This window comes from Heterodontus francisci, chromosome 31, assembly GCF_036365525.1.
Source record: "Heterodontus francisci isolate sHetFra1 chromosome 31, sHetFra1.hap1, whole genome shotgun sequence".
NCBI classification, from domain to species: Eukaryota; Metazoa; Chordata; class Chondrichthyes; order Heterodontiformes; family Heterodontidae; genus Heterodontus; species Heterodontus francisci.
Genome location: NC_090401.1, coordinates 37,128,736 through 37,143,573, shown reverse-complemented (window position 1 = coordinate 37,143,573; position 14,838 = coordinate 37,128,736). Strand labels below are relative to the sequence as shown.

General features: G+C 42.7%; 1 protein-coding gene across 3 annotated transcripts in view; it reads left to right on the top strand.

Moving 5' to 3' along the window:
• Positions 1-13,317: 13,317 nt before the first annotated feature.
• LOC137347153 (claspin) overlaps positions 13,318-14,838 on the top strand; it is a 63,746-nt gene continuing 62,225 nt past the window's right edge. For all 3 annotated transcript variants that reach the window (XM_068011307.1, XM_068011306.1, XM_068011308.1), the window contains exon 1: positions 13,318-13,544. In XM_068011307.1, coding sequence (XP_067867408.1) covers positions 13,512-13,544 — 33 coding nt within the window. In that variant the 5' untranslated portion in view covers positions 13,318-13,511. The remainder of the gene's footprint in view (positions 13,545-14,838) is intronic.

The window sequence follows — 14,838 nt, the reverse complement described above, 5'->3', positions numbered from 1 at the left end:
AGTTGTATGTTCCTCCTGCAGAATGTGGGAGGTAAGGGTCGCCAAGAGTGTCCCTGCTGACTGCATCTGCGGGAAGTGCACCCAACTCCAGCACCTCGAGAACCGCGTTAGGGAACTGGAGCTGGATGAACTTCGGATCATTCGGGAGGCAGAGGGGGTTATTGAGAGGAGTTATGGGGAGGTAGTCACACCTCAGGTAAAAGAAGTAAGTAGATGGGTTACCGTCAGGGGAAGGAGAGGGAACCAGCAGGCAGTGCAGTGATCCCCTGTGGCCGTTTCCCTCAACAACAGGTATACCGTTTTGGATACTGTTGCGGGGGATGACTTACCAGGGGTAAGCAATGGGGTACAGGTATCTGGCACAGAGTCTGTCCCTGTTGCTCAGAAGGGAAGGGGGAAGAGGAGCAGAGCATTAGTCATTGGGGACTCCATAGTTAGGGGAACAGATAGGAGGTTCTGTGGGAACGAGAGAGACTCACGGTTGGTGTGTTGCCTCCCAGGTGCCAGGGTTCGTGATGTCTCGGATCGTGTTTTTGGGATCCTTAGGGGGGAGGGGGAGCAGCCCCAAGTCGTGGTCCACATAGGCACCAACGACATAGGTAGGAAGAGAGATGGGGATTTAAGACAGAAGTTCAGGGAGCTAGGGTGGAAGCTTAGAGCGAGAACAAACAGAGTTTTTATCTCTGGGTTGTTGCCCGTGCCATGTGATAGCGAAGCGAGGAATAAGGAGAGAGAGGAGTTGAACACGTGGCTGCAGGGATGGTGCAGGAGGGAGGGTTTTGGTTTCCTGGATAAGTGGGGCTCTTTCTGGGGTAGGTGGGACCTCTACAAACAGGATGGTCTTCACCTGAACCAGAGGGGTACCAATATCCTGGGGGGGAGATTTGCTAGTGCTCTTCGGGGGGGGTTTAAACTAATTCAGCAGGGGAATGGGAACCTAAATTGTAGTGCCAGTGTACAGGATGTTGAGAGTAGTGAGGTCAGGGATTTAGATTAGATTAGATTAGAGATACAGCACTGAAACAGGCCCTTCGGCCCACCGAGTCTGTGCCGAACATCAACCACCCATTTATACTAATCCCATATTCCTACCAAACATCCCCACCTGTCTCTATATTTCCCTACCGCCTACCTATACTAGTGACAATTTATAATTTTTACCTATCAACCTGCAAGTCTTTTGGCTGTGGGAAGAAACCGGAGCACCCGGAGAAAACCCACGCAGACACAGGGAGAACTTGCAAACTCCACACAGGCAGTATCCGGAATCGAACCCGGGTCCCTGGAGCTGTGAGGCTGCAGTGCTAACCACTGCGCCACTGTGCCGCCCCTGATAAGGTTACAAGGACGCAAGAGGGCACTGGCAAGCGAGAACCTGGTTTAAAGTGTGTCTACTTCAATGCCAGGAGCATCCGGAATAAGGTGGGTGAGCTTGCAGCATAGGTTGGTACCTGGGATCTCGATGTAGTGGCCATTTCGGAGACATGGGTAGAGCAGGGGCAGGAATGGATGTTGCAGGTTCTGGGATTTAGATGTTTCAGTAAGAACAGAGAAGATGGTAAAAGAGGAGGGGGGGGGTATGGCATTGTTAATCAAGGAGAGTATTACAGCGACAGAAAGGACATTTGAGGACTCGTCTACTGAGGTAGTATGGGCCGAGGTTAGAAATAGGAGAGGTGAGGTCACCCTGTTGGGAGTCTTTTATAGACCTCCGAATAGTTCCAGAGATGTAGAGGAAAGAATAGCGAAGATGATTCTCGACGGGCGAGAGTAACAGGGTAGTTGTTATGGGGGACTTTAACTTTCTAAATATTGACTGGAAATACTATAGTTCGAGTACTTTTAGATGGGTCAGTTTTTGTCCAGTGTGTGCAGGAGGGTTTTCTGACACAGTATGTAGACAGGCCAACCAGGGGCGATGCCACATTGGATTTGGTACTGGGTAATGAACCCGGCCAGGTGTTAGATTTAGATGTAGGTGAGCACTTTGGTGATAGTGATCACAATTCGGTTAGGTTTACCTTAGCGATGGGCAGGGACAGGTATATACCGCAGGGCAAGAATTATAGCTGGAGGAAAGGAAATTATGATGTGATTAGGCAAGATTTAGGATGCGTAGGATGGGGAAGGAAACTGCAGGGGATGGGAACAATCGAAATGTGGAGCTTATTCAAGGAGCAGCTACTGCGTGTCCTTGATAAGTATGTACCTGTCAGGCAGGGAGGAAGTTGTCGAGCGAGGGAGCCGTGGTTTACTAAAGAAGTTGAAGCGCTTGTCAAGAGGAAGAAGAAGGCTTATGTTAGGATGAGACGTGAAGGCTCATAGGGCGCTTGAGAGTTACAAGCTAGCCAGGAAGGATCTAAAGGGAGAGCTAAGAAGAGGACACGAGAAGTCATTGGCGGATAGGATCAGGGAAAACCCTAAGGCTTTCTATAGGTATATCAGGAATAAAAGAATGACCAGAGTTAGATTAGGGCCAATCAAGGATAGTAGTGGGAAGTTGTGTGTGGAATCAGAGGAGATCGGGGAAGCGTTAAATGAATATTTTTCGTCAGTATTTACAGTAGAGAAAGAAAATGTTGTCGAGGAGAATACTGAGATTCAGGCTACTCGGCTAGATGGGATTGAGGTTCACAAGGAGGAGGTGTTATCAATTTTGGAAAGTGTGAAAATAGATAAGTCCCCTGGGCCAGATGGGATTTATCCTAGGATTCTCTGGGAAGCCAGGGAGGAGATTGCAGAGCCTTTGTCCTTGATCTTTATGTCGTCATTGTCGACAGGAATAGTGCCAGAAGACTGGAGGATAGCAAATGATGTCCCCTTGTTCAAGAAGGGGAGTAGAGACAGCCCTGGTAATTATAGACCTGTGAGCCTTACTTCGGTTGTAGGTAAAATGTTGGAAAAGGTTATAAGAGACAGGATTTATACTCATCTAGAAAAGAATAAGTTCAATAGCGATAGTCAGCATGGTTTTGTGAAGGGTAGGTCGTGCCTCACAAACCTTATTGAGTTTTTCGAGAAGGTGACCAAACAGGTGGATGAGGGTAAAGCAGTGGATGTGGTGTATATGGATTTCAGTAAGGCGTTTGATAAGGTTCCCCACGGTAGGCTATTGCAGAAAATACGGAGGTATGGGGTTGAAGGCGATTTAGAGCTTTGGATCAGAAATTGGCTAGCTGAAAGAAGACAGAGGGTGGTGATTGATGGCAAATGTTCATCCTGGAGTTTAGTTACTAGTGGTGTACCACAAGGATCTGTTTTGGGGCCACTGCTGTTTGTCATTTTTATAAATGACTTGGAAGAGGGTGTAGAAGGGTGGGTTAGTAAATTTGCGGATGACACAAAGGTCGGTGGAGTTGTGGATAGTGCCGAAGGATGTTGTAGGTTACAGAGGGACATAGATAGGCTGAGAGATGGCAAATGGAGTTTAATGCGGAAAAGTGTGAGGTGATTCACTTTGGAAGGAGTAACAGGAATGCAGAGTACTGGGCTAATGGGAAGATTCTTGGTAATGTAGATGAACAGAGAGATCTTGGTGTCCAGGTACATAAATCCCTGAAGGTTGCTACCCAGGTTAATAGGGCTGTTAAGAAGGCATATGGTGTGTTAGCTTTTATTAGTAAGGGGATCGAGTTTCGGAGCCACGAGGTCATGCTGCAGCTGTACAAAACTCTGGTGAGACCGCAGCTGGAGTATTGCGTGCAGTTCTGGTCACCGCATTATAGGAAGGATGTGGAAGCTTTGGAAAGGGTGCAGAGGAGATTTACTAGGATGTTGCCTGGTATGGAGGGAAGGTCTTACGAGGAAAGGCTGAGGGACTTGAGGTTGTTTTCGTTGGAGAGAAGGAGGAGGAGAGGTGACTTAATAGAGACATATAAGATAATCAGAGGGTTGGAGAGGGTGGATAGTGAGAGTCTTTTTCCTCGGATGGTGATGGCAAACACGAGGGGACATAGCTTTAAGTTGAGGGGTGATCGATATAGGACAGATGTCAGAGGTAGTTTCTTTACTCAGAGAGTAGTAGGGGCGTGGAACGCCCTGCCTGCAACAGTAGTAGATTCGCCAACTTTAAGGGCATTTAAGTGGTCATTGGATAGACATATGGATGAAAATGGAATAGTGTAGGTCAGATGGTTTCAAAGGTCGGCGCAACATCGAGGGCAGAAGGGCCTGTACTGCGCTGTAACATTCTAATTCTAATTCTAATTCTAAAATTCTAATTCTAATTCTAATGTTCTGAAGAAAGGTGTCTGACCTGAAACGTTAACTCTGCTTCTCTCTGCACAGATGCTGCCAGACCTGCTGAGTATTTCCAGCATTTCTTGTTTTGATTTCAGATTTCAGAACAGCATCTTCAGTATTTTGCTTTTATTTTAATGTTTTGTTTAATTCGTATTGTTTTCTCAGTGCCTTGGCAACATTAACCCACAGTGCATTATTAACTCCAAGTGGAGGATGTCTAGAATTGAGTGCCTACAGTGTTTTTGTAACTTCCCTGCCAATACTATTCATTTTTTTAACATGCACTGCCTTTTTAAAATCTTTAAATGGAACACAATTCTGTGAATGATGGAAAAATATAGATATTTTGTACATCTACATCTTACTGCTAAGAATCTCCCAATTTTCCAAAGTGGTTTTCAATCAAGCCACATCATTGTGAGACTAATGAAAACTATACACTGGGAATAATAACCCATTTTAAAAAAATTGTCCAAGTTTAAGATTAACAATTCACAACAGCACTGAATAAGCTGTAGCTTCTTTGAAGATCTTCCTTCAGTTTGTAGTGTGTTGTACTTTTTAGATGCCAGTTTCTTTACTACAGATCAACATGCAGCTGTTGTGACAAAGATATAATCATGAATTTGTATATACATGGGATGCTCATTCATGTTTGTTTTCCCCCTCCAACTTTTCCTTTTAGGCACAGGAGTGTAATGGACTAAATCTCCATTTCTGCTTTAAGTTAACAGGAAATGGGTACAAAGAAAACTTTTTATTTATGAAGCAGCATGTTTGTTTGTCCAAAGTACGGTGCAACAAAATAATTGGACATGTTGCACCTAGATTTTTCCCAGGGTGAGTTCCTGTTTTTCTGTCTTAAAAGGAGTCAGCGATTGAAGGTTTTCCAATAGGAATATGGGGAGTTAAAATTGATGGCCAATCATTCTTGGGGCAATCTTGCACACAGCAGAATCTCCTCAAATATGTAAATGGGTAAAGTTCTAAGAGAAGGTCACCATTTCCACCCTTGTAGTTTGGAAATAATGAATGTGGGAGAAATCAAGGCATTGTAGTCAAGACATTTTTATCCAAATTCTACAATGTCCCTTTTGCTCTTCTCTAAGGTAACCAGTGACACTGCAAGCAGTTCACTAGTTGCTTTTCCCCGTGCCCTAGCCCTGAAATTGAATCTTTGTCTAATTTCTCTCATTTCTTCTCATGTCTCCTCTGATCTCATCTCGTCCATGAGACCCACCTCCTGTTTCCTTGACCCTCCTCCCACGAAACTGCTTACCCCCCAACTTCCCTTCCTGGTCCCCATGTTAGCTGATATTGTTAATAGTTGACTCTCTTCAGGTACTGTCCTTTTAAATCTGCTGTCATCACCACTGTCCTCAAAGAAACAAACCTTTGCCCCCACCATCCTTGCAAACTACTCTCCCATCTCCAACCTCCCTTTCCTCTCCAACGTCCTTGAATGTGTTATTGCCTCCCAAATCTGTGCCCATCTTTCCTGGAATTCCATGTTTGGAACAAGTTTCCACCCCTACCATAGTATTGAAACTGCTCTTATTAAATCACAAAAGGCATCCAATGTGATTGACAAAGGTAAACTATCCTTCCTCATCCTTCTCAACCTGTCTGCAGCCTTTGACAGTTGTCCACACCATCCTCTTCCAATGCCTCTCTACTGTCGCCCAGACGCACGGGACTGCACTCACCTGGTTCCATTCTGATCTATCTCATCATAGACAGAGAATCACTTGCAATGGTTTCTCATCCCATTCCATATTGTTGCCTCTGGTGTCCCCTAAGGACCTATCCCTGGGCCCCCTCCTATTTCTCATCTGCATGTTGCCCCTTGACGACACCATCTGAAAACAGTATTAATTTTCACATTACGCTGACTACACCCAGCTCGACCTTACCATGACCTCTTTTGACGTCTCCACTTCTGTTACATTATCGGACTCTGTCTAACATCCAGTACTGAATAAGCAGAAATTTCCTCCAACTAAACATTCGCAAGACCAAAGCCATTGTTCTTGGTTCCCTCTACAAATTATGCTCCCCCGCCACTAACTTCGTCCCTCTCCCTGACAACTGTCTAAGGCTGAATCAGACTGTTTGCCACCTTGAGATGAGTTTCCATATATATCTGCGCCATCACTAAGACCACCTAATTTCACCTCTGTAACATCACCACACTCTGCCCCTGTCACAGCTCAACTGCTGCCAAAACCCTTATTCATACCTTTCTTGCCTCCAGACTTGACTATTCCAATGCACTCTTGGTTTGGCTTCCACATTCTCCTCTCTGTAAACTTAAAGCTATCCAAATGTCTGCTGCCCATGTCCTTAGCACCAAGTCCTGTTTGCTCACCATTCCTATGCTTGCCAACGGACATCAGCTTCTGGCCAAGCAACACTTAGGTTTTTTAAAAATTCTCATCCTTGTTTTCGAGTCCCTTCATTGCCTCGCCCCTCCCTATCTCTGTGATCTCCTTCAGACCACAACTGAGTTCATCTAATTCTGGCCTCTTGTGCATCCCCAATTTTAATTGCTCTGCCATTGGTGGCTGTTCCTTCTGCCACCTAGGCCATTAGCTCTCTAGATTCCTCCCTGATCCCCTCTGCCCTACTCCTCCTGTTAGGACACTTCTTAAAACCTATCTCTTTGACCAAGCTTTTGACCATCTACCCTAATATCTATTGTCGTCTCTGGTTTGGTGTTCAATTTTGCTTCATAACACGCCTTTGAAGTGCCTTGGAATGTTTTATTATGTTAAAGGTTTTATATAAATACAAGTTGCTGTTGGTACTTTTGGTCTTTCATGATCTCACCAAGATGGCCATTCTTCAAGTCTAAATTGACTTTGGAATGGCTGGTGTGAGAAGCAAAAATATTACTGATTGAGCAGGAGATGCTCTTCTAAAATTAGGAGCATTGGGGCAGAGCCGAAGTCAATTTTGACTATAGCCAGTGCATGTGTTGTTACAATGGGAGTGTGCGATGAGAGCATGAAATTGGCATTCAGTTCTTATAAATTCCCTCACCTTGGTGCCTAAAAAAAAAATTCATAGTAATAATAAGGGCAAAAGAAAACCACTTTCCTTTGCATTTCATCGACTGCCCCAAGTTTATAGATCTATCAACAGAATACAAGCAAGACCCATTGCAACCATTAAAATTAGGAAACATAAATGAATATTTGTAATTGAACTCTAAAATTAATTTCATAAGATTTGTTCTGTTCATTTTCCTTCTTTGACTTAACCTTTGAATGCACATCGCTAAGTCACACACACAACCTGTTCCAGTAAAGTTTTATAAAGATGTTATATCAGTAATAATTTAAAAGTTAATTAAATTTTCAAACTTCATGTGTACAAATGTGAGAATTGCTCATTATTTGTAATTTAATAAAGTTGGTACTACAGGGTCAGTGCTGGGACCACTGCACTTTTTTTGCTATATATAAAGGACTTGGATCTTGGAATACAGAGTAAAATTTCAACATTTGTTGATACCAAACTTGGAGATGTGGCACACAGTGAGAATGATATGAACCACCTGTAACAGGACACAGGCTCGCAGAATGGGTAGGCAGATGGAATTTCATTTTGGCAGAAGGAATAGTGAGAGGCGACATAGACTAAATAGCACAGTTCCAAAGCGTGTGCAGGAACAGAGGGGCCTGGGGCTGCATATGCATCAATCTTTGAAGGTGGTGGGACATATTGAGAGAGTGGTTAGGAAAGCACCTGGGATCTTGGGCTTCATAAATAGAGGCATTGAGAACTAAATATGGAAGTTAAGCTGAACATTTATAAAGCTCTGGTTAGGCCCCAACTGGAGTACTGCATCCAGTTCTGGTCACTACACTTTAAGAAAGGATGCAGAGGAGATTTACCAGAATGGTTCGAGGGATGGGATGTTTTAGTTACAAAGTTTAGGTTGGAAAAGCCGTGACTGTTCTCCTTAGATCAAAGGAGATTTAATGGAGGTGTGCAAGATTATGACAGGCTTAGATAAGTTAGACAAGGAAAAACTGTTCCCATTAACTGATGCTACAAGGGCTAGGGGACACAGATTGAAAGTTTTGGACAAGAGATGAAGGGGAATACGAGGAAGAACATTTTATGCAGCCAGTGGTAATGATCTGCAACTCGCTGCCCACAAGATGGTGGAAGCAAAGACAATAAAAGATTTCAAAAGGAAATTGGACACTTGAAGGAAATAAACTTTCAGGACTACGGGGATTGCTCTGTGGAGAGTTGATATGGACTTGATGGACCAAATGGCTGCCTTTTGTGCCATAAATGACTCTGACTATTAGAAACATATAAACTTGATGTGTATAAACCATCCCCAACCCCTGCTCCACCCCCCACCACAGTAATTATACACTAATCTGTAATATTGGTAAATAGATCTAAATTTAGAAAATTGCTGGTTCATATTAAAATCCGCTAATGTGTGATAACATGAGAAGCATGATTGGTGCCTATATAATTATACTGGAATCTGTTAAGCCACCCTAAATTGGCTTATTTTAATGTCAAACAACTTTTTTTTTTCGATTTAAATTCTATAATCTCCAGATAAATGTAGTAAAATTGTGGAAAAACAATTATCCACTTAAAAGTGCAATGTGGCTTTAATAATGTACCTCTCCCATTAATCTAATCTTTTAAGAACTGCATAATTGCCACTGGCCATTTGCTGTTTAATGTAAAGAATGGAAGCAGTAATAAAGATGAGGGAAGCACTGACTTAATTTTTTTCTCTCACGCCAATGATTATTTGATCATGCATTCTTTTTGCCCTGCAGAATATATCATAAAATATACTGAATCTTTCTGCAGTGCCAGATATTTTTTAGTCTATTCGCCAACTGGGCAGAATTCAAGCAACTTATTTTTGAAGTAATCGTATGTGCACAATTCATTCCAACGGTATTTTCTTCTTAACAGAGTCCTGTGCCATAACTCATGGAAAAAGTATCTCCTTTCATGTAACTCTCAAAATTTGTTTTCCACTCTTTGTTTCTGTCTCAATTTGTCTTTCTCTTTTTGCATCCCTTTTTCTTGCCATCTTCATCTTTGTCTAAAGTTTCTTTCCCTTGGTATAAGGCTTTCCTTTCCGATGTGTGTTCTCTATGTCCATTGTTTTCTCTGCCTCTCATTCACTTTCTGCCTTATTTATTTTCTCTGTTCTTTGCTTAAAATCAAAAGAGAAGTTTTGCTCTCTGTGATCCACACCTTGTGCATGTGACACTTCAAAGTTATGATAAACATTAAGATAGATGTCAACCTATTCAATGAAATATTATAATGGTTACTGGAGTTCTGAGCCCCAGACAGTTTAGAATTACTGTTAAACAAGTTAAGGGGGATTTTTAAAAGAGTAAGACATTTCAAATAAACCTGGAAAAAGATTGGCCATGAAACTCTCCAATTGTCATAAAAGCGCACTGGTTCACTAATGTCCTTCCAGAAGTAACTCTCCTTCCTGGCAGTCATGTGACTCCACTCCCATGCCATTTAGTTGATTCATTATGCTCTCAGAGCAACTAGGGATGGCCAATAAATGCTGCCTTGCCAACGTCAGCCATGTCTCTAGAACCAATTTTAAAATTGTTAATGATCTGCCTCTTTGGCAGGAATGTAGTTTGGTATCACTCTTGCCTCTGGGTCAAGGGTATAGGTTTAAATTCCATTTCAGAGACTTATAGAAACATAGAATGGTTACAGCACAAAAGGAGGCCATTTGGCCTGCCATGTTCCTGCCAGTTGTTTGCAAGAGAAACTCACCTTGGCTCACTTGCTGCTATTTCCCCGAGGCCTTGCAACTTTTTTTCTCTTCATATAATTATCCAGTCTCTTTTGAAGGCCTCGATTGAATCTGCCTCCACCACACTCTCAGGCAATGCATTCCAAATCCTAAACACTCACTGCATAGAAAAAGTTTTTCCTCATGTTGCTGTTGCTTCTTTTGCCAATCACCTTAAATCGGTGTCCTCTAGTTCTGGATCCTTCAGCCAATGGGAACAGTTTCTTCCCATCTACTCTAGAGACCCCTCATGATTTTGAACACCTCTAACAAATCTCCTTTTAATCTTCTCTTCTCCAAGAAGGACTGATCCAGCTTCTCCACCCTATCCTGGTTACTGTTGTTCCTCTTCCCTGGAATCATTGTCGTGAACTTTTTCTGCACTCTCTCTAATGCCTTATCATCATTCCAAAAGTATGGTCCCCGGTACTGGACACAATACTCCAGTTGAGGCCAAACCAGTGTCTATACAAGTTTATAGTAACTTCCTTGTTTTTGTGCTCTATGCCCCTATTTATAAAGCCCAAGATCCCATATGCCTTTTTAACTGCTTTCTCAACCTGCACTGCAACCTTCAATGATTTGTGCACATATAATTCCAGGTCCCTCTGCTCCTGCACCCACTTTAGAGTTTACCCATTAATTTATATTGCCTCTCTCTGTTCTTCCTACCAAAATGAATCACTTTACACTTTTCTGCATTAAATGTCATCTGCCACTTGTCCACCTATTCCACTAGACTATGTCCTCTTGAAGTTTATCATGATCCTCCTCACAGTTCACAATACTTACAAGTTTTGTGCCATCTGCAAATTTTGAAATTGTGAACCTGTACACCCAAGTCTAGGTAATTAATATATATATATTATATATATCAAGAAAAGCTGGGGTCCCAACACTGACCTCTGGGAAACTCCACTCTATACCTTCCATCAGTCCAAAAAACAATCATTCGCAAGTGCTCTCTGTGTCCTGTCACTCAGCCAATTTCGTATCCATGCTGCTCTGTCCCTTTTATTCCATGGGCTCTAACTTTGCTGACAAGCCTGTTATGTGGCACATTATCAAATACCTTTTGGAAGTCCATGTACACCACATTACCCTCATCAACCCTCTCTGTTATCTCATCAATAAACTCAAGCAAGTTAGTTAGCACAATTTTCCCTTAAAAAAATCTTTGCTGGCTTGAGCATAAAAATCTAGGCCAACACTCAAGTGCATTACTGAGGTTAGAGGTGCCGTCTTTCAGATGAGACTTTCAGCGATCTCAGCTGGACATAAAAGATCCTATGGCACTATTTTGAAGAAGAGCAGGGGAGTTATCCCCGGTGTCTTGGCCAATATTCATCCTTCAATCAACATCACAAACACATTATCTGGTTATTATCACATTGCTGTTTGTGGGAGCTTACTGTGCACACATTGGCCGCCATATTGCCTACGCTACAACAGTGACTACACTTCAAAAGTACTTCATTGGCTGTAAAGCACTTTGGAACATCTTAGGGTTGTGAAGGGTGATGTACAAATGCAAGTCTTGTTTGCTACTGTTGTGCTTCTGATGGTAGTAGGGTTGGGCATGCTGCTTTGTTCCTATAATTGCTAAACAATTGTAAATTATGCTTTAAAGGTCTAATTGTCATTAGAGACAATTATTGGTTTAATGCTTGATACAATCTAGCTGATGGGTGATACCATTGTAAGGTCCACTGATGATTCAAATTTTGTTTTCATTAAAAATTTTAAAAAGACAGCAAAGTGCGAAATAAAAACAGTTTACATTTCAGGTTGATGACCTTTAGTCAGAACTCAAGTGTTAAAAGAAGTCAAATTTTCAATTCTATTTAAGCAACTTTTACTGAAGAGGAATAGGCTATATAAAATGAGGATGAGGAACATAGAGGATAAAAATATATGGATAAAAAGCATGGATGTGGGACTAAGCATAGCTGCTCTTTCAAAGAGCCAATACAGGCAGGACAGGCTGGATGACCTCCTTCTGTGCTGTAAATTTCTATGATTCTATGAAACACATGAATTTATGTAGTGCCATTCACAACCTCGGGATATCTAAAAGTACTGTATAACTGACAAAGTTCTTTTTGGAATGTTGTAATATAGCAAACGTGGTAGCTAATTTACCCACAGCAAGGTCCTGCAAACAGCAATGTAACAACCAGATCATCAGTTTTACTGATACAAGAGCAAAATACTGCGGATGCTGAAAATCTGAACAAAAACAGAAAATGCTCGAAATACTCAGCAGGTCAGGCAGCATCAGACCTGAAATGTTAACTTTATCTTTCTCTCCATAGATGCTGAGTACTTTGAGCGTTTTCTGTTTTTATATCAGTTTGATATTGGTTGAGGGAAAAATATTGGCCAAGGCACTCGGGAGAACGTCCCTGCTTTTTGAAATAGTGCCATGGGCTCTTTAATGTACTGTACTAAAGTGTCAGGCTAGATTATGTGTTCAAGCCTTGGGTTTGAACCTATAACCTGCTGACTCAGAAGAGAGTACTACCACCAAGTCACAGTTGATACATTTATACAAGGAAATTATACGTGTGCAAGAACTCTTTGCGGTCACCACTGCTCTCCTTCGCGTGCATTTCTACTATGTCAAATAGACTCAACTTCCACCAGGATTGGAATCTATTGAAAGAAACAGAACCCCTGTAATTGACAGGGAGTTCAGTACAGTGAAGGAAGGTGATACCTTCCTGTGGCACAATCGATGAAAACCTTTCCTACGCATGTATCACTATTTCGAATGCTTTTCTGTTTCTCTGTAGGACATGTTTATATATTTGAACCTATTTATTTGATATTAATGGTACCCTATAGGGGAACTGGTGATATTGATTTTATGTTTCCGTTATGGTGGCACTGGACCACTCAGTGTCACCCCACCCTTTGAAACAGAAAAGGTCTATTTCAAATTTACCGCTGCAGCGAAGAGAGAGACAAGCACCAATCACTCGCCAGCTGCCGCACCTGCGCTCTCCGCACGCCAATCATCCCTGGAGAGGGGCGAGGTCACGCTTTTGACGTGCTAATCCTGGGCGGGGCTCGAAGCCTCCCGAGCCGGGGGGGGGGGGGGGGGGGGCGCGGCGGGGGCGGGCTCTCGCGCACGGATGCCATTTGTGGCAGAGAAAAGGGGCGGACCCTTCTTTACACCCACCAATCAGAATCGCGAGGGGCGGGGTCCTAATCGTGGCGCATGCGCTGAGCGGCTGCGCGGGAAGGCCGAATGTGGAAAGCTTGTTGGTTGCGGCAAAGCTTTCCCGCTGCTCGGCATCAGCCCGCTAGATGGCCAATCGAGCCGTTTAATTTTGAAAGCCTGCAATTCGGTGATTTTAATTTTAATTTGTGAAGTGTCTCAGGTCAACGGCACTTCGGATTTGACGACTTTACAGAAAAAAGGGTTTTAATTAATTTGCCTGATATGTCTGTGTCGGAGCCACAGCCGCGCACGGAGGTAAGAGCGCAGCAAAATGGAGGTCGGCGGCCGGGCCCGGGTTGGCGCGCTGACGGGGCCGGCTCTCAATCTCCGGTACTGGGATCCAGTGTGCATTACTCCCCATGGCCAACGCTTTCTCAGGCCATTGTCGGGTCGGTCTACTTCCTTCCGAGAGTTATAAAATCATGAAAGTGTTGTGGCTGTTGGTGTTTTCAGGCCTGTCAGCTGTTTGGTTTTTCTTTCTTGCCGGTGGGTTTAAATATGTCAGTTGCTGTAGTTAAAAGTCTTGTATCATTTATTTAAATGGCTGCCTCCGTTTCATACTCAGTAACTACAGGTTATCTTTTTCGCTGTATGTTTGATCTTTATAATACACATTGCGCATTTTTTTTGCCGGGTGTTGATTTAGGTTAACACAAGTGGCAGATGGCGCTTTACTCCCGAAGCAGGTAATTAGGGTGCAACATTTCCTATCCCTTAAATTTTCCCTCTCCAATCTGGCCTCCGCCCAATATTGCTGACATTTGCTGCTCCTGTTCGCAATGTACTTTTTCCCATTTCTTTTGTTGCACAATTTTGGAAGTATTTTCAATTATTTGAAATGTGAAGTTTCATTCCTTTTAGATATTTTCGTAACTTCTAGAAAATAAGAACTGCAACATAAAGCTCGTAATTGCTTTGTCAGTGTGTTACAATGTGAGGAAAAGCTTAACAGTATTAAATTCAATGGCGGGAAAACTGTTATACATCTCACTTTCTGAAAATAGGTGTATTTGTTTGAACCTCCTGGATACTCAAGTTGTGCTCCATGGACAGTTTGCTTCCCAAGTAGAATGGGTCTTTATTCTCGAGTTTAAAACAATAGGAGATGTTCTTATTGAAACTTGTAAAATTCTTAATAGTTTAGCTGAGTCGTTGTTGAGAGGTTGGAGAGTCAAAAACTAGGGGTTGTAGTCTCAGGATAATGGGCTGGTCATTTAGAATTGAGATGAGCAGAAACTTCTTAACTCAGATTTGTACATCTTGGAAATTCTGTACCCCAGAGGGCTGTGGCTGATCAGTTGTTGAGTACATTTGAGACGGAGATCGATAGATTTTTGTACACTAAAGGAATCAAAGGAGGTGGAAAAGTCGAGTTGATGCAGAAGTTCAGCTATGATTTTATTGAATGGCAGAGCAGGTTTGATGGGCACTGTGGCGTTCTCGTAGATGGTAGCTGATGAGGTTGAATTCCACAGGTATCACAAACCAAAAAATAGCTCATTAGAGTGGGTGTGATTTTTGTGTGAAAATAAACCATGTGTCTTAGCCG